A 27,462-nucleotide genomic window follows, 5' to 3' on the forward strand; every position below is an offset into this window, starting at 1 on the left:
GGCATGGTTCCTCAGCCAACCCTCCACCCCAGTCTCAGCAGTCTCCCCTGACAACTTGCCTCCAAACATGACAAGAGAGCGCACTTTTCTCATATCTCTCAGTATGGCCCAATATTGTCTACCATCCTGCATATCCAGAGTTTTGCACACAAAAGCTATCATGCCCTGCGCCCCTCAACTTGACTTTATTAGCTCTCCCATGTTGTGTCCCTCAATGCGGCAGGACAGCCTACCCTCAACATGGTACCCTCAAAAGGCAGTTCTTATCCTTCCCCTGTCTCTGCTGCTTCCCCATCCCAAACCTTGTCTTTGCAGCTTCCCCCGTGACTACACTCACCTGCCACAACATCTTTGAACATGGCTTTGAATGCTGGAAAATAGCTGCTATCCACTCTCTCCAGGAGCTCAGCCATCTTCCTAACTTTTTTACTTTTCAGTTGATTGTAGATGCATTCCAGATCAGCATATCTGAAACAATGAATACTATCATATAAGCATATGTACATTTTAAATATACATATGTAAACATGGGCCACGGAATATGATGGTAAACAAGGTCTGTCTAGCCTGTTTAGTTTATTTCCCCAGTTCTATAAACCTCACCTGTTCTCTGGCTATTCCTTAATTTTCCCCGATATTGAGGGTTGTGTGTACATAGCTCATTCTCTCCTGAATTCTGTTAATAATTTTGCATCCGTCAACTCCATTTGAGGTTGGTCTATATGCATCCACCACTTGTTCTCTCAAGAAATATATTTTTAAGTTACTTTTGAGTCTTCCCTCTTTCATTCGTACATCATGACCTCTTGTTCTAGAGCAGAGGTGTCCAACCTTTTGGTTTTCCTGGGCCGCATTTGCCCAAAAAAATGTTTCTGGGGCTGCACAAACATGTAAATGCTGCAGCAAGACAGAGGAGGGAGCCGGAAAGACGGTAAACACCCGGGGGCAGCAGAGGAAAACACTGTATTGCCCTCGACCGGGGCCGCACAAAATACTTCACGGGGCCACATGCGGCCCTTAGGCCACAGGTTGGACACCCCTGTTCTAGAGCTTCCTTTGCACTGAAAAACTTCCTGCTTGAGTGTTATTCCATGCCTTTCAAGCATGATATAAATGTGTATATGCAATGACTCAAATGTACAAAATCTGACAATTAAGTTCATTAACTTGCTACTGTGCGCTTACGTTGGCATTGTACAAACAGCTCAGTAAGGTTTCATAACCTTGGTATATCAGTGTCTCACAGCTGTGTTCATGTCGACATGTGGTGGTGTCTTGCTGAGTGGCATTCATTATTGTTATTACATGTTTTTGTGTTCTGTCGTAAAAATGTCGGAACTTGAATTAGAGCAACAAACAAACATTATTAAACTTATTAAACTTGGCAAGAGTGGAAGTGAAATCAAGGACATGCTTGTCCACGTTTATGGAGATAATGCCATAAAGAAAACGGCAGTATACAAATGGATTAAACGTTTTTCTGAGGGTAGAAAAGCATCACCGATGAAGAGAGGTCAGGGTGGCAGTAACGAGCAAAACTGACAAAAACATTGCAAATATTTATCAAATTGTACATTCAAAATCATCAGTTGACTGTGAGAAGCATAGTGGACCAAGTAAACATCGATAGAAAAACAAGACAATCTTAACTGAAAATCTTGGCATGAGAAAAGTGTGTGTAAAAATGGTCCCTCATGGCTCTTGCATCACGACAATGCACCAGCTCACACAGCACTGTCTGTGAGGGAGTTTTTAGCCAGTAAACAAATAACTGTATTGGAACACCCTCCCTACTCACCTGATCTGGCCCCAATGACTTTTTTCTTTAACCAAAGATAAAGGAAATATTGAAAGGAAGGACATTTTGATGACATTCAGGACATCATTGGTAATATGACAACAGCTCTGATGGCCATTCCAGAAAATGAGTTCCAAAATTGCTTTGAAAGGTGGACTAGGGGCTGGCATTGGTGCATAGCTTCCCAAGGGGAGTATTTCAAAGGTGACCATTCAGCAATGAGGTATGTAGCACTTTTTCTAGGATGAGTTCATGAACTTAATTGTTAGACCTCGTGTAACATAATTTTATCCACCATTGTTATAAATAAACACACCTCTTAGTAATAGTTATGCCTGGAATCATTTTAGTGTGCTGCAAAAAATGTGATTATGTTCTATTAATTTAGATGTGGGCATTTAACTGACGAATGGCCTTTTTTACAAAGCCATGCTAACGGCCCCAACACCCGTAGAGATTTAAAGGGCTTTAGGGATGTTGCGGCTTTGTAAAAGAGGCCGTAAATGTCCCCAGGCCGTAAATGTCTAGCAGTTGTGAAAATTACAACGGATTTACCATTATCCAAGAAGTACACTTTAATAAATACTTATCTTTATTCATCTATTTTTAGAATTTCAAAATCTACTCAAGATCTGGATAATAACAGAACAGCATATTTGACTAACCAGTAACCATTTCAATATCTCAAGAGAAAATATCAGGTAAGACATGTACTAAGACGATTTCAGCCAAACTAGAATAGCTACAACCATCAACAAAGACTTTAACATCTTTTGAATAAAATGACATTTCGTCAGTGATTTTACATTTCAGTTCACTTATAAATTATCCCATCAAACATCTCCAAGGTAAGCCTCTTTCATCAGAGAGGAAACTTTTAAATGAGGTATGATGGAATGAGAGTGAAAAGGGGTAGACAGTAGTAATTTAATTAAACATTTTTACAAAAAAGGTGGTGAATGCACTAAACAGCCTCTTACTAGAGGTGGTGGACACTAGGATGGTTCCTCAATTTAGGAAATCAAGGGACATGTGCAGCAGATCTCCAACATGAAGAAACTATAGGATTAAACAGTTGATGTGCATAGGCAGATTGGAAAGGCCATATGATCTTTTTTCTGCTGTCATGTTCTCTGTTTCTTTGAGCAGCAGATTCAAGGGAGGGGAAGCAGGAAGAAACAAGAGATATAAATGGAGTTTCCTCACCCATAAACTAAATGAACTCCTATATGTTCCCTCTCTAGCAATAAGAGGAGCAGCAAGGACTCCTGCTGTTCCCCCGGCTCTGTTTCCAGTTCCTCCTCTGTCTGATGTGAAGTGGCTGTGCATGCCACGGCAAATGTAAGTGGCCTGCACGGGCATATCCTCCCATGCATACAGAGAGGTGGACATACAGACAGACAAACACAACCTAGACTCTCACTTTTGTGACAGACAACTATGCCCATCTGCAGACTGTTCAAATGTGTCTGCTAGTTCTGGTGACAGACACTTGCTCCTTTTTTTTTTTTCCTTTGATATCAGCAAGTATGCTGATGGGAGCTGAAGGTTATCTGTGCCATACTGCTCACCATGACTGAACAGATGGCAGGGACAGAGTACAGTTTTGGCATGCCTTGCCTGTTTTTCCAAAACTCTAACTCCACACTTGGGTTGGGATTGTTTCCTTGTAAGAGCTGCTCAGAAGATTCTCGCTTTAGCACTCCCCTTATCTGGTGGCTCCATTCTATGATGGCAGACTCAATGGCATGTACGACAGCTTTATCCAAGGTATCTCCACTGGGAACAAAGGAAAGCAGAGAACAAGGGCTTGAACAGCATGAATCATACTCAGTGTAATTATTACATTTTCCTTACATTAAATCTGTAGTCTGGATTATGAGGCATAAGAAGATTACAATTATTTAGGGCACCGAGCCATTTAACAAGGCTTCCTGAATCACTTATTCTTATTGAAAACTTGGTTATTTGAGAAATTGTTACACAAGATGTGATTGGTTATATGTCTTGAGAATTTATGAAGGTAGAGTAGGTGGTTTTATTTTGCACTAATTTATGTTGGTTTATTATTATTTTATGTTATATTTTAGGATGTACTATCATTATGCTATATTTATTTATTTTAAAAATGTCTTTCCCACTTCTATACGAAGCAGGTTATAATATCCACATTCATAAATAGGTAAAAACAACAATTTGGTTAGATTTACAATTCAGTAAACACTGGACAATAAAATACATCAAACTGTTATTTCAAATCCAGTCTTAATGGGAAAAGGATATTATCATCTCTTCATTTATAAAAATGCTCTTACAAATAGATGGGACTTCAAAGATTTTTTGAAGGATTTAAAGTCTGCACAGCTTTCTGGACAAATTATTTGTACCCTCATATATTATATAGAATATTATGCGATTGTGGCGATCCAAGATGGCCGCGAGTGGTTGAATTTCGGAGCGTCTCCTGAGCACTCGGTAGATTTTACAATTTACTTTTTCTGGTTATTCAGCTTGCTCTGAAGGTTTCCTCATGCCTAAGAGGAGAGGGAGAAGTGCCGCCAGAGCCTCGCGGCGTTCTGTAATTCCTCCTCCTCTCACTATTGAGCGCCTCTTGACGCGGCTTCAGAGGGAGCCGGCAACTTCGGGGAATCGCCCGCATGACTTGGCGGTACGGGGTGACGCCGCTAGAATCCAGGGGCTAGAGGTCACGCTGAGCCCGGAAGTAAGAGATACTCTCCCCAACCGCAGCATACTAGTTCGCCGCAGGCACAAGGCATGTCCATAGAGGCAGTGCCGGTAGCCCAGGAGGCTGGTTCATCTTCGAGCGATGTAATGGATCTATCAAAAGACTTTTTAAGTCTGGAGAGAGATACTGCGGCTGGAACATCAAAGGAAAGGGAGATACAACAAGACTCGATTCCTACAAGTATGGCAGGTGAGACTCCCTTCTTTTTGGTTGAAAAACCCACTGAAATTACAATGGAGTCTCTCTGGGACTTAGTAGTCAAACTGGGAAATTCATTGAATCCACAACTTAAAGCACTAGAAATGAAAGTTGATAAGCAGGAACAAGAATTGACTCAAATGCAATCAGAATTGACTATAGTTAAAGCTACCTCAGATAAAAATAAAAATGAGATAGTAGGGGTCAAACAAGTACAAGAAACTATGATTAGAGATAGTACAAATATCAGGATGAAACTGGAAATGATTGAAAATAGCCGAGCCAATAATTTGCGGTTCCTAAATTTCCCCAGGATATCTTCTATGTCTCCTAGGGAAATGTTAAAAAAATACTTCTTGGAGATTTTCTCAGTTTCAGAAGAATTAATTCCACCATTTACACAAGTATTTTACCTGCCTGATAGAAAATTGGATCAGTAATTGATCAACGAGGGACAACAGGAATCAAAATTGGACATTACTACATTATTGGAAAGTTCAATGAAAGAATTAGTTAAACCTGCGACATTACTGGTAACAGTTGTATTGATGCCAGACAAGAACTGGATTATGAAAATGTTCTTTAAAAATAGAACTAAAGAGTTCCTGGGTCAGAAAGTACAAATTTTTTCTGATGTTACCAAAGAGACTCAAAAACGAAGAAAGCAGTTTTTGTTATTAAAACCTGGTGTAATTTCAGTGGGAGGGAAATTTTTCCTTAGATTTCCTTGCAAATGTATTGTTCATTATGGTTCTGATAAATATGTTTTCTTTGATCAGACACATCTAACCAAATTTGTGGCATTGAAACGTCTTGAGAAAGGTGAAAAAATAGAAGTAACAACAGAAATACATGATTAGCTCCCTGCGATTTCATCCATTTAGATTTTCTTAAGTATAATATTAATCTTATGATCTTTTTGTTTTATTTCACCCTATTGAAGTCTAGGATCCAATTATTGAGGACTAGAGATTGTCTTTATAAGGAGAAGATGTTATGATATTTAATATCTTCTATATTGTATTGTAATTTGTTTTCTTTATTTGTATTCAAAACAATCTTACTGTACAAGATTATAAATAAATAATAATAAAAAAAAGAATATTACGCATGCACACAATAATATTATGCCCCAGAGTGTAATGTATGGCAGATGTTGACACATGTGCAAGTAAATGACTAGCTTACTAGATAAGTAATATTCTGTAAAAACATGCATTTGTGCCATAGCACGTACTGTTCTTTAGGACTTTATGGATGCGCAGAAAAAAGACCCAATTTTCCACAGGAAAAGGAGCAATCCAAACACAAAAAAGCTGTGGAAACTACAATGTTCTTGACTTTCCTTTTATTTCTTGCAAAAATCATCAAACAATATTAAAAACTTGTCCACATTCATTATATTAAGATCCAAAGGACCCGACACGGGCCATGTTTTGGCAAACAAACCTTCTTCAAGGCTCATATAGGGTTAATACAAGACAATGTATTATAAGAACAAGGATATTTAATTTTAAGGAAACGTGAATGGTGACCAGTGAGGCTACTGCACAGTGTTGCTGGAGGAAAGTGATGGTAAAACAGACTATTCCATATCACATAATGATTGTGGATGTGAAAGATATGTGTGTGTCACAATGTCCATGGTGAATTGTGACCAGGTGTTGAGAAATATAAAAGTGAAGTAACCCATGTGCCATGTCATATGATGTTTACCAATACGAATGATGATGTGCAAAAAGGAGAGGGCATGGAGCTGTGTGTGTCAGTGTCTGTAGTGGATTAATCCACTATGGACACTGTGACACACACTGTGGATTAATCCACTACGGACACCGTGACACACTACGGACACTGTATCTTCCTAGAAGTATACTCTAGAGAATGACACGGGGACAAATTTGTCCCTGTCCATGCAGGAACTCAATTTTCCCACCCTGTTCCCGCAAGTTTTGTCGCTGTCCCTGCCACATTCCTGTAAGCTCTGCCTTAACCGCACAAGCCTCGAACACTTAAGAAAAGAACTTGCCAGGATGGGATGGGAACAGGGAAAATTTGTCCCCGTGTCATTCTCTAGTCTATTCTTCTACCACACTGGGAATGTACTATATGCTTTCAAGCTGATTTTGGAGTCTCTACAAATTTCACACTTTTTGTAGACTCAAATTACATTTTTATGATTGCATATTGAGAAAAATAAGCACGTCTAAATAAAGCTTCTTACTTTTTCTCATTTTCATAATTAATATATTCTGCTCTTTCTGAGCCTGCTGGGAGAGGCAGCAAAGTTTTCCCTTGCACTTGGCCTATTACAACAAAGATGTTGCTTTTCAGTCCATTGACATGGCGCATAACATCTTGGGACACCACATGGGGCCAACTGGAATGATTCTTCTCATTGGACAAGACTGGGATCACCACCTGTAATAAGACAGGAACATTGTTTAGCAGGAGTCAGAATGTATTAATATATGCAGCCTGCTTCATAGGGCCCCTTTTACAAAGCCGCAATAAGTGAGTCCCAGTATGGCAAATGTGATGCATCCCATTGGAACTGAATGGGCTGCATCACATTTGCTGCACAGGAATCAGTACCGTGGCTTTGTAAAAGGGGCCTTAAATATTTTAAATAGCAGAGAGGTTTTTATATTCCTTTTCCCTTAATTTCTTTTTTTACCTCTGTGCTATGTTTAGGGGAGAGTGTGGCGCAGTGGTTAAAGCTACAGCCTCAGCACCCTGAGGTTGTGGGTTCAAACTCACGCTGCTCCTTGTGACCCTGGGCAAGTCACTTAATCCCCCCAATGCCCGGTCCTCCGGTCCTCGAGAGCCGTATTCCAGTCGGGTTTTCATGATTTCCCCAATGAATATGTATTGAAAGCAGTGCATGCAAATAGATCTCATGCATATTCATTGTGGAAATCCTGAAAACCCAACTGGAATACAGCTCTCAAGGATCGGAGTTCCCTACCCCTGCTTTATAGAATACCTGGATTTACATGCCTGACTGCCCTAAGTCCACAATCTCCTGTTCTCCCTTTCCTCTCCCCTAGATCCTGCATCTCTTCTTCCCTCCCCCTCTACCCCAAGATCCAGCATCTCCCCCTCAAGTTCCAGCATTTTCTCTTCTCCTTTCCTTCCTCAACCAAGTCCAGAACCTCTCATTCTTCCATCCCTCCCCCCATCTAGGTCTCTCTCCCTGCCCCTCAGGGTATATCATCTCCCTTTATCCCTTCCATCTCCCAATTGTCCATCATCTCTCTTTCTCTCCCCAACAAAGTTCAATATCTTCCATTCTTCATTCTCTCCCTCCCTTCTCCAGATCCCCTCCCCAAGGTACAATAAATATATAAAAATCTGACTACCCAGGGGGAACCTTCAGTTGTGTATCTACTCTCAGGGTGGTCACGATCTCATCTCTCCTTTCCCTAGCCCAAGATAGATAGTGAGCCTGCCGGGACAGAGAGGGAAAACTGCTTGAGTACCTGAATAAATGCATGTAAACCGTTCTGAGCTCCCCTGGGAGTACGGTATAGAAAATTGAATAAATAAATAAATAAAATGTTTGAAATGGAGTCCTTTTTATGTATATTTGATTTTATTGCACACTGCTCAGTTATGTTTATGCAGGAAGATTAGTAAATCAAATTTAATAATAAACCATAACATTAAAAAAGAAAAAAATGATCTAACTGTAACCTAAAAGTACAAAGTGCTCCCCCTCCCCCCACTAAGGAAGGTTTACACAGTATTTCTATATAATATGAGGAATTACTGGGCAATTTTGAGATGGAAAAAGACAGAATACATTTTATAATTCATATTTATTGTCTTCCCACATACATTTCCATCAAAAGATCATAAAAATTTGACTACTAACATAACTATTCCTTCCTCTCCCTCAGTGATCCTATGTACTTGTCCCAAACTTTCTTGAATCCATATTCTGCCGGATTCTGTACAAGTCACCCAAAGTTTGGTGTGTAACTTTAGGTGTGGATCTCAGATTCACACAAACTAATTAGCTAATTAAACACTAACAATCAATTAATGGAGTTAACAATCACTTAATTGTCAGTAATTAGGAGTTATGTGTGGATCTGCCCTACACCCTAGTCTATAACAAGATCATTGAAATTTAATAGCTTACAACTCCAAAGAGGGTGTGGCCATGGGAGGAACATGGGTGGGTCAGGTGAATTCCTGAAAATTAGATACTTTATAGCAGGGGTAGGGAACTCCGGTCCTCGAGAGCCGTATTCCAGTCGGGTTTTCATGATTTCCCCAATGAATATGTATTGAAAGCAGTGCATGCAAATAGATCTCATGCATATTCATTGTGGAAATCCTGAAAACCCAACTGGAATACAGCTCTCAAGGATCGGCGTTCCCTACCCCTGCTTTATAGAATACCTGGATTTACATGCCTGACTGCCCTAAGTCCACAATCTCCTGTTCTCCCTTTCCTCTCCCCTAGATCCTGCATCTCTTCTTCCCTCCCCCTCTACCCCAAGATCCAGCATCTCCCCCTCAAGTTCCAGCATTTTCTCTTCTCCTTTCCTTCCTCAACCAAGTCCAGAACCTCTCATTCTTCCATCCCTCCCCCCATCTAGGTCTCTCTCCCTGCCCCTCAGGGTATATCATCTCCCTTTATCCCTTCCATCTCCCAATTGTCCATCATCTCTCTTTCTCTCCCCAACAAAGTTCAATATCTTCCATTCTTCATTCTCTCCCTCCCTTCTCCAGATCCCCTCCCCAAGGTACAATAAATATATAAAAATCTGACTACCCAGGGGGAACCTTCAGTTGTGTATCTACTCTCAGGGTGGTCACGATCTCATCTCTCCTTTCCCTAGCCTCCTCCCTCCCATCCAAGAGCACAGGAGTCAACTTTACAAAATGGTTGGGGGTACTAAAACAATGGAAATTACCCTTCCCTGAACAGAGTAAAGGAATTTGCTCAATGTTGGGGGTGAACACGCACATACAGAGCTGGCTCCTAGGTCCCAGGGTGGCCAATGTTTCATATTGCATTCCCTAGCTCCCTCCCCATTACAGGGTAAATGCTATCTCATCTTACCTTCCCTACACCAGCCAGCCTTGCTGCCGCCAAGATACTTTCTCCCAGACCCAAAGCTGTAATAAGGCTCAGTGCAGCAAAGGATCTTTCAGTATAGACTCTGCTTGAACACTGCTGTATCTCATCCCCCACCCCACCTCCAGGACATGGCAGAGCTTGAGTACAGGCCTGGGTACAAAGACAATGGGACAGTTGATAAAGTTACAGGGAAATACTTTTCAAACCAATAGGAGGAAATGTTTTTTCACCCGGAGAATAGTTAAGCTCTGGAACACGTTGCCAGAGGTTGGGGTAAGAGCAGTTAGCATAGCTGGTTTTAAGAAAGGTTTGGAGAATTTCCTGGAGGAATAGTCCATAGTCTGTTATTGCGAATGACATGGGGGAAGTCACTTGCCCTGAATCGGTAACATGGAACGTTGCTATTATTTGGTGTTCCGGAACCTTGCTTACTCTTTGGGTTTTTGTCAGATTCTAGTGACCTGGATTGGCCATCGAGAGAACAACTGGGCTTGATGGACCATTGGTCTGACCCAGTAAGGCTATTCTTAAGTTCTTATGTACTGAAAAGCCTTGCTCTGCACTGAGAGCAACATTGAAGTGGTTCTATTTTTCTACAATGGAGCTTATACCACCATCCAAATTCTGCTGCCCTAGTCAGCAGATGCCGAGTCTGCCTAATAGCAGAGCTGTCCCTGCATCAAACAGACTTGCATAGATATGAAGTGCAAATAAGGAGCAACTTAATCCCTCCAGCTCACCATAACCACTAAGTTAAATGCAAACCTTGATATAATAGGAATGGTGGTTGGTTATTTGTGATGAACTACAAACAAAGAGGCAAAAAATTGCAAATAGGTTAGCATGTTGCTTGACAAGTCCAGCAACTGCTACAGTTCCTGAACAGAATCCAAGATTTTATTTTATCTTAATTTTTAACATTCAAGGTGAACAGCATCTACATGCGATCTCCATGGGACCATAACTTCCTGCAACTCCATCACTATAGCAACAGAGTAAGCTAAGACACATGGCCTGCAAGGAACAATAAGACAAAAAGCATTACTAGTCCCACTGCATTGAAGATTCATTATGTGATTCTGAATGAGTAAATCCTAAGCAGACAAAACCTAGCCAATTATGTGTTAAATCCCAGACACAGAACAAACTTCAAAAGATGTGGAACAGAAGAAAATCTGTGGAGCAATGGTGTTCCTTGTGTTTAGTCTTCATCAATCTGTGAAACGACTTTTAAAACAAAGCACTGCTGCACCGAATTCAACCAACAATTAATTGACCTTTATAGACAGACAGCATCACCCTTAATTCATCTGACACAGACCTGATTAAACAGTCATACCACACAAAATGTTCATTTTTTTCCCCCGCTCACAATGAAGATCTCATACCTTGCAAAGTTTATAAGGACTGATAAAGAATCATTTTATGTTTATTAAAATTTGATATACAACCTGGATTTTTCTGTTCCAGTTGCCCCTCGGAATGGGGGAGTAGCACAGCTTTCAGAAATGTGGGCCAAGAAAACCACTCTCTTTGTGATCTTGAGCAAGTTACTAAGGGCTATATTTTCAGAAAACCACTATAAAACAGACAGCCTGATATTGCAGCCCTTATTGTAGTGATGATAAAAAAGCGAGTCATTCTCCAAAAAACGCTCATGCAAATGAGGTTGGCGGAGAGTAGCGAAGACTCAATAAATTTGCATGTGCCCTTCGCTAGTTACAGTGATGGGCACATGCGCAGAATAAACAAAAAATAAAAACCACAACAGCGGGAGAGATGCCCAATATCTCCCGCTACCAAACAACACCCCTTCCCCAACTCCTCTCGACAGCAGGAGAGATACCAAATGTCTCCCGCTGCCAAACAACACCCCCCTCCCCAACTCCTCTTGGCAGCGGGAGATATGCCCAAATGTCTCCCGCTGCCAAACAACACTCCCCCCAACTCCTCTTGGCAGCAGGAGAGATGCCCAATGTCTCCCGCTGCCAAACAACACTCCCCTCCCCAACTCCTCTTGGCAGCGGAGAGTTGCTCACGCTCTCTCACCGCCATGCAACCCCTTCCCCGTGTTTTCGAAGACCCTCCATTACCTTATTTTCAGATAGCTGGCCGGAAGGATGCCTACTCCCTCTGGCCAGCTGGCCCGTCTCTTCAGAATGGTGGGCCTTCCCCTCCCCGGTGCATCCTGGAATGCACGAGGGAGTGGCCTGAGGCTCTGATTGGCCCAGGCTGCCTAAGGCCCCTCCTATGGGTGGGGTCTTATGCAACTGGGCCACTCAGAGCCTCAGACCCCTCCCCGGATGCATCTGGATGCACCAGAGAGGGGAAGGCCCGACATTTTGAAGAGGCGGGCCAGTTGGCCGGAAGGAGTAGGCATCCACCCATAGGAGAGGCCTTAAACAACCTGGGTCAATCAGAGCCTTAGACCCCTCCCCGGATGCATCTGGATGACTCTGGGGAGGGGGCCTAAGGATCTGATTGGCCCAGACACATAAGGCCCCACTCATAGGAGGGGGCTTAAATAGCCTGGGCCAATCTGAAGCTCATCCCAGGATGCACCAGGGAGGGGAAGGCCCACCATTTTGAAGAGCTGGACCAGCTGGCCGGAGGGAGTAAGCATACCTCCAGCCAACCAACCGAAAATAAGGTAAGGGGGGGGTCATCGGAGGCACAGGGAGGGTGTTGTGTGGCAGCGGAGAGCGTGGGCAACTCTCCTGCTGCCAAGGGGAGTTAGTGGGGTGTCAGTTGAGCAGGAGAGATTGGGCATCTCTCCTGCTGCAGACGGGTGATGGGGTGTCAATTGGGTGGGAGGCATTAGGCATCTATCCTGCTGCCGAGAGGAGTAGGGGGGTGTTGTTTGGCATCTTGAGGCATTGGGCATCTCTCCCGCTGCCGGTGGTGTGTGTCAGTTGGCGGAAGGAGAGACAGCATTTTTTTTACTCAGCTATTTCCGCAACAGATGGTTTGATGGAGGCAGCCTTTGCAGGATTGGAGATATGTGCCTTACAATTTTTCCTGTTTTCATTTTCACATGGTAACTTTGGGTAACTTTTATTTTTTATTTTGGTGGGGTTCTTTCCTTTATTACTGAATAATAGCATTCCTTATTTGTTCACTGCTATGTTGGATCCTACACTATGGGGCCCTTTACCAAAGCTTAGCATGCACTAATTGAATTACTGCACACTACAAGCTATGAAATCCATTTTATACATATGGGCTCCTTAGCATTTACCCCCTAATAAGGGGTAAGGTGTGACTCAGTGGCGTACCAAGGGAGGGGCGGGGGGGGCGGTGCGCCCCGGGTGCCAGCCCTAAGGGGGTGTTCCAGGCCTTGCCGTTCAGTCCCCCGCCACCCCCGAAGGACCGCTCGCCCCACTGACCTTCATGCACCACCTGTGAAGCAGCCCGCAGCAGGATCGCAAAGTCAGCGTCAGCGAACCCTGCGCTGCTTAGGCGCTGCTTCCTGCGCCGCGATCCCGCCCCTCCTCTGACATCAGAGGAGGGGCGGGACCGTGGCGCAGGAAGCAGCGCAGGGATCGCTGACGCTGACTTCGCGATCCTGCTACGGCTGCTTCATAAGTGGTGCGGGGAGGTCAGTGGGGCGAGCGGTCCTTCGGGGTGGGTCAGGGCATCAGGCCTTCAGGGTGGGGTGGGCGGGCAGGCAAGCAGGCTTTCAAGGGGGAGGGGGTGACAGGCAGGCAGGCAGGCCTTCAAGGGGGGACAGGCCTTCGGGGGGGTGCAGACCTTCAAGGGGTGCAGGCCTTCAAGGGGGGCAGGCAGGCCTTCAGGGGGGGTGCAGGCCTTTGGGGGGGGTGTAGGCCTTTGGGGGGGTGCAGACCTTCAAGGGGGGAACAGGCCTTCAAGGGGGGAAAGGCAGGCAGGCCTTCAAGGGGGGGACAGGCCTACAAGGGGGTGGGACAGGCCTTCAAGGGGGGGAAAGGCAGGCAGGCAGGCCTTAAAGGGGGGACAGGCCTACAAGGGGGGGACAGGCCTACAAGGGGGTGGGACAGGCCTTCAAGGGGGGGACAGGCCTTCAGGGGGGGGTGCAGACCTTCAAAGGAGTGCAGGCCTTCGGGGGGGTGCAGGCCTTCAAGGGGGTGCAGGCCTTCAAGGGGGGGAAAGGCAGGCAGGCAGGCCTTCAAGGGGGGGACAGGCCTACAAGGGGGGGAGAAGCTACAAGGGGGTGGGGCAGGCCTTCAAATGGGGGACAGGCCTTCGGGGGGGGGTGCAGACCTTCGAGGGGGGGTGCAGGCCTTCAAGGGGGTGCAGGCCTTCAAGGGGGGACAGGCCTTCAAGGGGGGGGAAGGCAGGCAGGCAGGCCTTCAAGGGGAGACAGGCCTACAAGGGGGGGGGAGAAGCTACAAGGGGGTTGGACAGGCCTTCAAGTGGGGGACAGGCCTTCGGGGGGTGCAGACCTTCAAGGGGGGGACAGGCCTACAAGGGGATGGGACAGGCCTTCAAGGTGGGTGCAGGCCTTCAAGGGGGGCAGGCAGACCTTTAAGGGGGGACAGGCCTTTGGAGGGGACCATGATTTAGAAGTACACGGAGGGAAGGGGGTGTTCAAAGAGACGTGCATATGCCAAACTTTGGGGGGGGGGGGGAAGAAATAATGGGTCTGAAAATAGAGGAGAGGGAGAGAGATGATGGACCATGGGATTTAGGGAGGGAAGGAACAGAAAGGGAGAGAAATTGGACACAAGGGATGGTGTGGAGGAGGGATAGAGATACTGGATAGGAGGGTAATTGGGAAAAGAAAGGGAGAGATGGTGGACTCTGGGGTGGTGGGGAAGGAGGGAGAGATGCCGGATGAAAGGGTAGTTAAGAAAAGGTGGATCTGTGGAGGGAGATGAAAAAAGAAAGATACCAGACTTCCTGGGGAGGGAAGGGAAATGGAAAGGGAGGACAGAGTTGGCAGATGGATGGTTAGCACGCAGAAAGAAGGAGACCCTGGCAAGCAAGTTATCAGAAGAAAACCAGAGCCTTGGACCAACAAGATTTGAAATATAACCAGACAACAAAAGGTAGAAAAATTAATTTTATTTTCTGTTTTGTGATTATAATATGTCAGATTTGAAATGTATATCCTGACAGAGCTGGTGTTGGACTGCAAACGTGAGCTAGGATTTAACAGAGAGAGGAAAAGTCCTTTTTGTTTCTTTATTTTATTTACACCACAGCGCCAGTGTGGTTAGAAGCCAAAGGGGGTGAAAAAGCTATAAAACCCACCAGGAGTTTTGAAAAAAATCACCCAACTGGGCAGGAAAATCGAATTGAAAAACCAATTCAATAGGGCTGAATCGAATCAAAATTTTTTTTCCTGTATCTGGCAGCATTAGTTTGCGCTACTGTCTTAGACTTTAGGACCTGGGATTGGAGAGAGATGGCATCCTCAGTACTTTATAATGCAAGTGAAACGAGGATTTGGTCAGACTTTTGAAGGGTCTGCAGAAAAAAAATATTGTATAGGCCTGGGACATGAGACAGCAGGAAATGGGAACTTTTCTTCCTTCTATTTTTGTGAATGGAAAGGCTGAGGATGTCAGAGAGTTCAGTTAAAATATGTGCTTTGTAAGAAAATATAATAATGTGTTTTATAAAGTTTATAGCATAGCTGGCCTACCCAGTGAGGTGTTCCTAGTGGTGATGGTGGCAGCGTGTCAATGTGTTGAGAGGAAGAGGTGGTCTGGGAAATTCTGCTGAGCAAACTCCGGGCCCATTTCCACCCCCCAGTTAGTCCACTCCACTCAACTGGTTCACACACTGAGTGGGTCTTTGGGTGTTGTTTTGGGATCTCTTCCAGTGGTTTATCTCCTTCTGGTCCAAGGAAGGAAACTTTGTTATCCTTAGCATTGACCTACAGAATATGTTTGTTACAGCGCTGCTTGTGTGGCATTAGGCTATGTAGTGATCGAAAGAAAAAAACAGACCTTTGCACATTTTTGCACTATATGGTGGGTGTATGAGGAGATTCACATTTCCTGCACAGCTAAGTCCATGTGAAGTTACCTTGTGCTGTATTTGACATCTAGCAAGGTCTCTGTTTGAAAGCAAAGATCTAAACTTAAAAATGAAGTGGCCAGAAGTTATGGTAAAAGCAGATAGTGTAGCTGGTTTTAAGAAAGATTTGGACAAATTCCTGGAGGAAAAGTCCATAATCTGTTATTAAGACATGGGGGAAGTGTCTTCTTGCCCTGGATCGGTAGCATGGAATGTTGCTACTCTTTGGGTTTTGACCAGGTATTAGTGTCCTGGATTGGCTACCATGAGAATGGGCTACTGGGCATGATGGACCATTGGTCTGACCCAGTTAGGCTATTCTTATGTTATGTTCTCATCTGTAGGGGCCTTTGTTTTCACTTCTTATTTTAATGTATTTTTTTTCTGGGAACTTATCAGTGTTTTTTAGAATGGGAACAAAAATGGAAGAGAATTAATGTGTGTGGGATGAGGGGGTAACTAATTTCTTCAGCTAAATAATTCAATCCACTTCAAACAGACATAGGAGAACTCACGCACCATTCACACACCCTCCAACCAAAAACGTCAAACGAAAAAAACTGTTCGACAACCTCCTAGCCATTCGAGCTGCAACACTCAACCCCCAACCCTACAACCAATTGACATCGACCACAGACTGCAAAACCTTCAAAAAGAAATAAAAACCCTTCTATTCAGAAAACACATAAAACCGAACTAACACAATCAGAACTGTCCCAAGCATCACCTGCAACTACTCCATATGTACTTCTGATGTCATGACAATTCAGACATAATTTATGTTATGTTATGTTTGGAATATAAGAAAATTTTCACTGCCTGTTTCTATTCTGACCATTTATTCTGTTTCATGGTCATTACAAAAAATATTTTTTTACATAGGGGGGGGGGGTGTCAAAAAATGATGGGCCCCGGGTGCCACATACCCTAGGTACGCCACTGGTGTGACTCACTGGTAGAGCTGCTGCCTCTGTACTCAAAGGTTGTGAGATTAAATCCTGGTGCTGCAAGTCATTAATCCACCGCTTTGAATGCCAAAGCCACAAAAAGGTGCTATACAAGTCCCCATTTCCATTTCCTTATAAAAAGCACCAAAAATGACATGCACAATTTTGATTGTGTACCTAAATTGTGTTCATAATTTAATAAAACAAGCAGCTAATTAGCGCTGATAATAGGCATTTAACAAGCAATTAATGACGATTAGAATCAATTAAAGGCTTAAATGCATAAATTTAGGCACATGATCTGTGCCCAAATTTTTATGTGCAAGTCAAAAAAGGGGCATGGAAATGAGCAGGGAATTATGGCTTCCTTACCTAAATTTAGGCACAGACATTGCACCACATTTTTGCTAGTGCAAATGGCCGTGCCTAAATTTAGCTATTTCCTAGGTGTAAGCACAATTTTATAAACCACACCTAACTTTAAGCACAGCTTATAGAATAGCACTTTTTTTAACACTGATGTGTTTTTGGATGTCATATATAGAATTTAGCCCTTAGCATGCACTAATTCCATTAACATGCACTAACCCCCTCTTTTGCAAATGCATAGCGTGGGTTTTAGTGCCGGCAGCAGTGGTAACTGCTCCGATGCTCATAGAATTCCTATGATCGTCGAAGCAGTTACCGCCACTGCCGGTGTTAAAACCCACGCTATGCGTTTGTAAAAGAGGGGGTAAGTTTCAGTATAAGGCCCCCTACAAGTGGTATATTAAGTATATAATGAACTGTAAACTGACAGTACTCAATGCAGTGCACTGGAATAATCGGAACACCCACGGCCCATCCATGTCCTACCCAAGTGAACATCCTCTTGCAGCTATGTGCCAGAGCACTTACATAGGGGAAAAAAGGTAAAAGGATTGTTCCTATGGCAAAATCAACAGCAAAACAAAAGTAAGGTTCTGACACAATGTCTTCCAGCCAATACAAAGTTTATTCAAATCAAAGGTTGAGCATAGAAATGATACATAAATTCGACATGGTGGTGTGTTTTGGCAGAAATCCTCCTGCATTCTTCTCAAGCAAGTAAAAAGTCACAGTAAAATACAACCAAGCGAACCATCCTGAAAATTTTACACTGTGCTTCACAATAAAACATCTTAAATCAAAACTGCACTGTCTATTGTGCTAAAAAGGGACCTTTGCTTTAAAAATAAAGTGTTAGCTGCCTAATAGAGGAGTGGGCCAGGCCTGGGTATTGCAGTGGTCAGAGAAGATGCAGTCAGGTGTGATAGCTAGCACATGGATCTTTACTGTATGCTGGCTCAGTGTTTCTCAACACGTGGTACACGGGTCATCTGTCGGAGGTACGCAGCCTGGCCGCTGTCAAGGATTTATCCCTGCCTGCCCCCCCCCCCCTCCCACTGAAGCTGAAGTTGCCACCTTCGGGGATGCCTTCCTGTCTGCCTGTATGCTACATCACCCCCCACCCCCGAAGCCAACCCTGCCACCAAGCCGGAGCAGACACATTCCACCCCACCCCCACCCCCACCCCCCAGCAGCAACTCCATGCAGGGAAAAGGAAGAAAGAAAAATTGGGCATAGACAAAACATTGAGGTAAAGATGCATGAGGAATAGAAGGAAGAGAGGGAGAAATGTTGGATATGGTGGTGGAGAGAGAACAGAGGGATAGATTGAAGGGGGATGCAAGGGAGAGGAATGTTGGACATAGAATCACCTCTGGCATCCCTCCCATCACACTTTCCAACATCACAATAATACTAAACCCAACAATCCTCCAGCCCTAACACACATATCCTGCCTCTGGTCTATCCTCCCTCAATTTCTACTTCTGGGACTCCTTTATATGGAAGGATAACCCCTAGCAGTAGTACTTGGAGACTACTGCCAAGGGTTGTTGGTGCCATTTTAGATTCCAATACCTCCCTGGGCAACAACATGGGGGATTGCTAATGCCTGGGAGACCACTGGCCACTAAGGAGGACCCTTAGGATGACAGGAAGATTGACCAAGGATGGGAGGTTTTCAAGAGGTGGCAGAGTTTGTATATAGGGGCAGGATAGTTGGGTTGGGAGGGTCTGTTTATGTGGCTCAAGGCCAGAGCTACTGTGACATTAGATCAGGGGTGTCAAAGTCCCTCCTCGAGGGCCGCAATCCAGTCGGGTGTTCAGGATTTCCCCCAACGAATATGCATGAGATCTATTTGCATGCACTGCTTTCATTGTATGCTCATAGATCTCATGCATATTTATTACATTACATTAGGGACTTCTATTCCGCCTATACCTTGCAGTTCAAGGCGGATTACAAAAGAGCTAACTGGACATTTCCAGTGAAGTTACAACAGGTTTTTTTTTTTTGGTTACAAGGGAGGAGAGGTAGCTGGATTAATTCCGGAAGAACTTGCAAATTGGATATTAAATTGACTGTACGTTACTGTGTGATATAATAAATAGATTACAATTAGAGTACAAATAAGATTACGCTACATTTCAGGGATCTGAATACTTGGTTGGTGTTTTGGGGAGGAAGAGATTATTTAAGTGGAGGTTTTGGGGGAGAATTTATCTAGGAGGAGGTGGAAGGGTTGGGTTAAGATATCTGGATAAATTTTTTGAAAAGTAGGGTTTTGATTTCTTTTCAAAAAGTTTTGAAGTCGCCCGTTGCCATCAACAGGTTGGAGATGGAATGGTTAAGTTTTGCTGCTTGCGTCGCCAGAAGGTTATCAAACATCTTTTTGCGCTGAGGGCCTTTGAGTGGAGGGAAGGCAAAAGGGTTCGGAGTTCTTCTTTGTCTTGAGGTGAGGATCTGGTTTAGGCGGTTGTTTAGAAAGGGGGGGGCGGAGCCATTTAATGCTTTGAATAATAGACAGTAGAATTTGAATTGAATTCGTGCTTGCATAGGCAGCCAGTGAGAGTCTAGGAAGGCAGTTGTAATATGATCATATTTTCTCAGGGAGTAGATCAGTCTGAGGGCAGTGTTTTGTGTAGTCTGAAGTTGTTTTATCATGTTGGCAGGACAAGGTAGATAGAGGGAATTGCAATAATCCAGTAGACCTAAGACTAGGGATTGGACAATTAGCCTGAATTGTGCTGGGTCGAAGAATTTTCTTATTTTACGTAGATTTCTCATAAGTAAAAAAGCTTTCTGGGATGTTTTATTGATTTGGGACTGCATTGTGCAGCATCTGTCTATCATTACTCCTAAGAGTTTGAGTTCGGGCTGTATTGGGTATTTGGGGAAATCCTGAAAACCCGACTGGATTGCGGCCCTCGAGGAGGGACTTTGACACCCCTGCATTAAATAGTGTAATAGGGAAAGATCGGGGAAGGGATGCCAAATAGGTGAACAGCACTATGCCAGAAAGCAATGTTACTTACCGTAACAGTTGTTATCCAGGGACAGCAGGCAGCTATTCTCACTAGTGGGTGATGTCATCCGACAGAGCCCCGATACGGACATCTTGCAAGCATGTCTTGCTTGAAGAAACTCAGAAGTTTTGAGATGCCCGCACCGCGCATGCGCCAGTGCCTTCCCGCCCGATGCTCCGGGCATGTCTCCTCAGTTCTTTTTCTTCCGCGGAGCTGAGAAGTCTATCTTCAATTTGCGCCCATTGAATCTCTTTTTTTGCCTTCTTTTTTGCCGCGGGTTGAATTCTTTTGGCTCTCCTGTGCATTTATTTCTTTCTTTGATTTCTTTAAAAAAAAAAAATAAATAAATTTTTCCTACCGGGTCGGCCGCGTGGCTGGGGCCCCGCGCTTTCGGCCTTGCGGCGGAGCTTTTCCGGCCTATGTCCCGGCCGATCACCGGTTTTAAAAAGTGTAGCAAGTGCCAGCGCGCGATTTCGCTCACGGACCCTCATCGACGCTGCTTACAGTGTCTGGGACCGGATCACTTCCCGAAATCGTGCCGGCCTTGTTCCACTCTGACGGCGAGAGCGTTTAAGCATCGCTGTCTGCTGTGGGAGTCCATGTTCAAGATGGAAGCTTCATCGGATCCTGCAGCTTCGACATCGACAGGTGCTTCGACTCCTTCTGCGAAGCCCTCTGCCTCCCCGGCTGCTTCGGGCCTCCTAAAACCGGCGTCGTTCACACTGGTTTCGGCCCCGGCTTCGGCACCGGTGCCTTCATCCGTCTCCTCGGAGCAGGTATCGACCCTGACAGTTCCTCCGGTGGTGCTCAAGGTGCCGAAGACTGGCAAGCAGAAGCACGTAGCACCCAAAGAGCGCGGAGACCGTGCGGAAGGGCCCCCTTTTGGTGCGGATCCCTCCATATCGGCTTCGTTGCGGTCCATCCTGGAGGCTCAGTTCGTGGAGCTCATGCAGACCATGGGGCCTCGGCTGATTGCCACCATCCAGGGTGACCTTCCAGCTTCGGCTTCGAGGGGCGGTCCGTCCCCTCCTCCTCCTCCTCGCCGCACGACCTCGTTGCTCGGCGAGGAGGAGCGGCGAGCGGTGTCCGGGTCCTCGAGGAGGTCCTCCGTTAGCGCTGTACCTCCTTTGGAACCGATTCCCTCGAGGAGGGCCTCCCTTAGTGATATGCCTCCCTTAGAGCCCATCCCCTCGAGGAAAGCCTCGTTTAGTGACCTGCCTCCCTTGGAACCGATTACTCCGCCCCATGTGTGGGAAGGGGTAAAACGCGGACCTCACGAACCTTACGGACCTTGCAGATCTAAAACCACATGTCCTTAAAAATCAGAGGTCCGTGCATTGACAAGTCCGCCTTTGCTTTCCCTGCAGCTCAGCTCAGGCCCCTGGCTCCCTCGCGGACCTCACGGATTTGAACTGCACGTCACATCCTTAAAAACCCGAGGTCCGCGCCACTTTTGAGGTCCGTGCCACTTTTAGTCTCTGGCTCTGACAGAGCTCTATGACAATTTAACTCTGACGGATCCTAGCATATGGAGGGAAAAGCATTAGGATCCGTCAGAGTTAAATTGTCATAGAGCTCTGTCAGAGCCAGAGACTAAAAGTGGCGCGGACCTCGGATTTTTAAGGATGTGACTTGCAGTTCAGATCCGTGAGGTCCGCGAGGGAGCCGGGGGCCTGAGCTGAGCTGCAGGGAAAGCGAAGGCGGACTTGTCAATGCACGGACCTCGGATTTTTAAGGACGTGTGGTTTTAGATCTGCGAGGTCCATGAGGTCCGCGTTTTACCCCTTCCCCACAATTGCTCTCATGCTATCTTCACCTGCATGTAGCACAGTACTCCGCAGTGAGGTAAGCATCTGCCCTGTGTCCTAAAGGTAGGGCAGATGCTAACCATTCTCTCTGCATTTACTGCAAAATTTTTGCAGTTGCCACACATTAATACTTTGCTTTCTGGGTCTGAAAACGAAATAAATAAATAAGAATGCGCTAAATACAAACCTATCACACTTTAATAAAAGGATCCCTTAGACTAGTTAACTTGTAGAGGGATATTTCAGAGCCATCTGGATATAGGGCAAGAGACGTAGCTTTTCACTCCATCCGCGGTATCTAAAGTTGTTGCACCCAGAGAAGACGGTCCTAGTCAGCGGCCCGGAGTCTTACTTACCTCTTCCACCAGGGCGGAGAAGTGTTCGAGGGGCGCGTAGGACAGGTCCCCGCAGAGCAGCTGGCTCCGCGGGCAGTCGGCGCTCAGGGGCTCGGCGCCGCGCTTCACGAAGAAGACAGCCTTGTGCTTGGCCCCGGCGGGGAAGCGGGCGGTGGGCAGCAGCTGGCCGGCGGGGTTCAGGGCCAGCACCAGCGTCGTGGCCTCGGCCCGCTCCACGAAGTCCCTGAGCAGCTCCCGGTGCGGCTCCTCCGAGAAGCATTTTTGCCAGCGCTCGGGCTTGAGCCGCAGCGTCCGCAGCACGTAATCCTGGAGAAAGGCGGCCCGCCGTTCCCACAGCGGCGCCTCTTCAGCCGCTTCGTCCATGCAGTCGCCTGTCGCTCCCATGGTTACACTGTTTGCATTTTGCCCCAGCCTGTTGCTTTAGGGACGGGGGAGGCTCTGGGGGCTGAGTCATTGTGCTGGCGCGAGCGCAGACAGTCCCCCCCCCCCCCGGGGCGCGCTCTCATCCGCCCACATTCGACAGCCGCTGAGGTCAGTCAGGGTGGCGCGAGAGGTTACCTGCGCAGGTGATCGCCGAGGACTACGCGCGTGACGACAACCGCCACGCGCGAAGAGCACCGGCTTCTCCAACTTGGCAGAAGCTGCAGGTTGCCGCTGTAGGGCAGGCGTGGCGGGAAAAGCGGTTGGCTAGCGTCCTGAGAAGAGCAGGGTCGAATTTCTCACAGAAAGGAAACCTAACTGAAGGCGATCGTTTTTAAAGAGAGAGAGAAAGAAAAAAAAGTGCTAACAGAAAAACAAAAAAAAACAGCTATAGCAAATGGACACGAACTTTGTTTTTTCATGGCAGTCTGATATGAAAAATAGGGCTAGAAATGCACTTCAGCTGTACTCTAGAATAGATATCTCAGATTGCATAGGGGAGTGTTACTACTCTGTCACCAGTGGTGTGCAGGATCACATTTATAGCAGAGGATTCAGTAGATAAACTAAACCAGAAGTAACCAGCCCTGGACAAATTCAGGTTATCAGGATTCCCATTTATTTAATTCGTTTTCTATCCCATTGTTCCCAGAGAGTTCACAATGGGTTACAAGGAACATGCATAAGATCTATCTGCATACAATTTGCAAATAATCTCATGTATAGCCACTGGAGAAATCCCATAAACCTGACTAGATAGAGAGAGGCTCTCAATAAGTTTGGACACTTCTGTGCTAAATATTACTGCACTACATACCCTTTGCTCTGTAATTTTGTTCTTTATAATACTTTCTACCATTTTGCCTTGACTGATGTCAGACTCACCAGTCTATAATTTCCCAGATCACTTCTGGCACTCTTTTAAAAAACTGGCATTATATTGGCCACTCCCCCATAGAGAGTTGCACGGGGACAGCAATCCCACCCATCCCCGCCAAAGTCCCACCCGTCCCCACCCATCCCTCCGTCCCTAACCGTCCTTATAAACTACAGAAATAGTTATTTAATTATGCTACTGCATTAAAGACTCTGGTAGAAACCCATTTACAAATAAGCAAAAAGACTTTATTAACTTGGAAATATTAATTGGGAACTTTGTAAACAGGTTTCTACCAGAGCCTCTAATGTTTATAAATTTTTATCAACACAACTAATATACTACTTTATCCTAAAGCAAAAAAATATCTAATATAATAAAATGGTAGGACGCACATGCGCACTAAAAAAATCGTGTTCCCTGATCCCATCGCGGAAACACGAGTGCGCATGCGCGCCTACTACGTCACCACAGCCTGCTCTCCACCTCGCGCCGCTACAGGTCCCACACTCGCAACTCACACATCCGCTGCAGCCTAGCAACTCCAACCACAACCTTCCCCCCTCAACCGCCTAGCTGCGGCGGGGGCTTTCAGAACAGAATATGATTACCATCTTTCTTTAGGCAGCCCCGGTTGTTTACTTGGATTCAATGTCAGCATTAGTGTTCGCTGGCCGCCAGCCGTGAGAGCCGGGTGAGGAAGGCCACCGCAGCCTCGCCGCTAGGTAGGGGGACAACAATCGCGCTTATGCTCAAGCCGCCGCCACTACTCCTCTCTCGAACCGCACCAGGATCGAGAGAGGAGCTGCGGCGGGGGCTTGAGCATAAGCGCCATTGTTGACCCCCTACCTAGCCGCGAGGCTGCGGCGGCCTTCCTCACCCGGCTCACATTTAATCCAAGTAAACAACCGGGCCTGCCTAAAGAAACCGGTGCTTGGCCCGCCAAACAATTCCTGCCGTTGCTGAAATTTGCCCCACCGTTCCTTCCCTTCCTCCATCAGTTCAGTTCCGTCTATGTTAAAAGCAGCTGCTTTGAAATTGGAGCCCTGCCGCCACCATAACACGTTCCCTCTGCCGCGGTCCCATATGTCAGAGAAGGGGCGGCACCAAGGCAGAGGGGAACGTGCTACGGCAGTGGCAGGCCTCCGATTTCAACGCGGCTCCTTTTAACATTGCTGAATTCACTGCACCTGATGGAGGGAGGGAAGGAAAGGTGGTTGGGCGCTGTTGAGCCCCTCTTTGCCCTCAGAGCCTCTCCTAACTGCTCCCTCCTGTCTCAGACCACTGGGGGGAGGTGCCTGTCTTTAACTGCAGGGATGGAGGGAGGGAAGAAGAAAGAAGGGGCCCTGGCAAGCGAGTTATCAAAAGCCAACCATAGCCTGGGACCCCTACATGATATGAATAATGACCAGACAACAAAAGGTAAGAAAAATAATTTTATTTTCTGTTTTGTGATTACAATATGTCAGATTTGAAATGTGTTTTGAGGGAGGCTGCCGCGGCGGCTTTGGACAGAGGGGTACCATTTTCGTGGGAGCCGGCCTTCGGAGAGGCTTGGGACGCGGGGACGGATGCGGGAGGGGCTGCCACTGTGAAGGGCTTTGGTGGGGGAGCCAGCCAGACTGCGAGTGGGGGGACGTTGTAAGCACGGATTGGTCAAGGAGCCGCCGCTTCCAAGACTTTGAAATTGCTCTCCCACCGTCACTCCCTCCCGCCTCGGCTCTGCCTCTGCCCCTGCCCAGGTTCAAAAACAGGAGACGCGGTCATCTAGCACCCGTTAATCTAACGGGCTTAAACACTAGTATATATATAATTTTTTTCCTTCCTTTGTTGCCTGGTTTCTGCTTTCCTCATGTTCTCATTCAATTCCTTCCATCCACTATCTCTCTTCTCTCTGCGTCTTCCATTTGCTGTTACTGTGCCTCTCCCTTTCTCCCCCCTTCCAAATTGGTCTGGCACCCATCTTCTTCCCTCCGCTCCCCCCATAGTCTGGCATCTGTCTTCTTCCCTGCCAGCATCTTCTCCCCACTCTCTCTTCCCCATGTCCTTTCAGCGTCCTTACCTTAAGCGTCTTTTCCTCTCCACTCCACCTTTCCTCCCTTTCTCCCTCCATGCTCCTTACCTTGGTGGCGCTTCCCCGCCCGACTGACAACAGAACAGGCCCGGTCCGACAAACCTCCCTGCCCTGTAGCCGCAAATCTAAATTACCTTCTTACAGCAGCTGGAGGATTGAAGCTGCTGTAACAAAGTAATTTAGATTCACGGCTACAGGGCAGGGAGGTTTGTCGGACCGGGCCTGTTCTGTTGTGTCGGGCGGGGAAGCGCCACCAAGGTAAGGGGACCTGGCCGGCTGTGCACCCCCCCCCCCTATGGCTGCACCCGGGGCGGACCGCCCTCTCCACCCCCCCCCCTTCGTACGCCACTGCCGATCGCAGCACACAGCCGATCGGAACGGAAGTCTTCCCGATGTCAGCGCTGACATCGGAGGAAGGGAGGGAGGGCTTTGCTTAAGCCCTCCCTCCGATGTCAGCTCTGACATCGTGGAAGACTTCCGTTCCGATTGGTTGTGTGCTGCGGTAGGGCGAAGACGAGCCTTGCATCCAACCCCACAGGAACCACACGACCCTCGGAGGCTTCCCCACGGGATCCCCGTGACCCTAGGGGGGCATCCCCACAGGATCCCCGCAACCTGATGGGGGAATCCGCGGGATTCCCGTCGTCCCCATTCCTGTGCAGCTCTCTACTCTTCTGTCTTCTAGTATCAGGCTGGATTTTAAAACAAAATAAATTACTAATTACTAACAATCCAATCTAATCTTTCAGTGTGTATTGCTCTATGCCAAGGTAATTTACAAATCAAGAAGCTCATATTGTGATGTGAAGAATTACAGTTCTGAAGTACAGAACGACAGGGAGGTTATCATTTAAACATAATACTGTTAAATTAGCATTCAAAAGAAGTGAGACATAGAAGAGTCATTACAATTATAATATATCTGAATTAGCATAATAGCAGTTGGGAATGCTTGTGTCATACAATGTTTAGATAGGTAGTTCTTGTGATTAAGGTTGAATTTCATTGTCAGAGAGGTAGATCTTGCGGGTGGGTAGGAAGCTCTGTAAATTGATTTTTCAATATCTATACTATTAAATACCAGCTGCAGTTAGTATAATTGAACAAAAATCCAGAAACATTTTGGTTATAAGGACTGCCAAAAATTTGATTCTAACTTATTTTGCTTAGGAATGACGACTATCTCCTACAATGATCATGGGATTCCAGTTCACTGTGGATTCAGTTTGTACTCATGCTTTGCCTTTTGTATTCAGTTAAGACAGCTGTTGTATAATGGAGCTTGACATATTGACACAGGCAGTGCAAGGGCCTGTCATATGAACCCCAAGAAGGGATGTTAAAGTTGAGAAACTTTAAACGTTTTTACATACTGTGCTTCATGTATGAACTTGCTCCCAAAAGGCCTCATTTTAGCAATGGTGGTCTAAGTTTTTAAATGTGCTTTGAAGACTTGTATGTTCAAATATCAGGCTAGAGACTAATGCTATGAAGATTAAGATAGTAAACAGTTTTCTTTGGTGCAAAAGAGGGAGAAAGTAAATAGTTTATAAAAGGGGGAAAATTGAGAAAATACATAACTCTATAGAACACCTTTAATTGTGCACTTGTGTGAGTGGAGTAGTTATGAAATTATACTACTTATATGGTCAATGTATTATGTTATGCAAATCACATGGGGTCAATATTCAGATAGCACAGCAACCATAACCAGCCGAATGGTTTGTAGAGTCAAGTCTAGCATGAG

General features: G+C 45.9%; 1 protein-coding gene across 2 annotated transcripts in view; it reads right to left on the minus strand.

The window, feature by feature from the left end:
- DNAH9 (dynein axonemal heavy chain 9) overlaps nucleotides 1-23,020 on the minus strand; it is a 366,622-nt gene extending 343,602 nt beyond the window's left edge. The window contains exons 1-4 of one of the 2 annotated variants that reach the window (XM_033960210.1): nucleotides 22,903-23,020; nucleotides 6,967-7,163; nucleotides 3,419-3,577; nucleotides 338-468 (exon numbers count right to left, since the gene is read on the minus strand). In XM_033960210.1, the coding sequence (XP_033816101.1) occupies nucleotides 338-468; nucleotides 3,419-3,577; nucleotides 6,967-7,094 (418 nt within the window). In that variant the 5' untranslated portion in view covers nucleotides 7,095-7,163; nucleotides 22,903-23,020. Of the gene's footprint in view, nucleotides 1-337; nucleotides 469-3,418; nucleotides 3,578-6,966; nucleotides 7,164-22,344; nucleotides 22,870-22,902 lie in introns of those variants that run through there. The other variant, XM_033960209.1, reaches the window with a different exon arrangement.
- Between the last annotated feature and the right edge of the window lie 4,442 nt (nucleotides 23,021-27,462).

Source organism: Geotrypetes seraphini, chromosome 10 (genome assembly GCF_902459505.1).
Source record: "Geotrypetes seraphini chromosome 10, aGeoSer1.1, whole genome shotgun sequence".
NCBI classification, from domain to species: domain Eukaryota; kingdom Metazoa; phylum Chordata; class Amphibia; order Gymnophiona; family Dermophiidae; genus Geotrypetes; species Geotrypetes seraphini.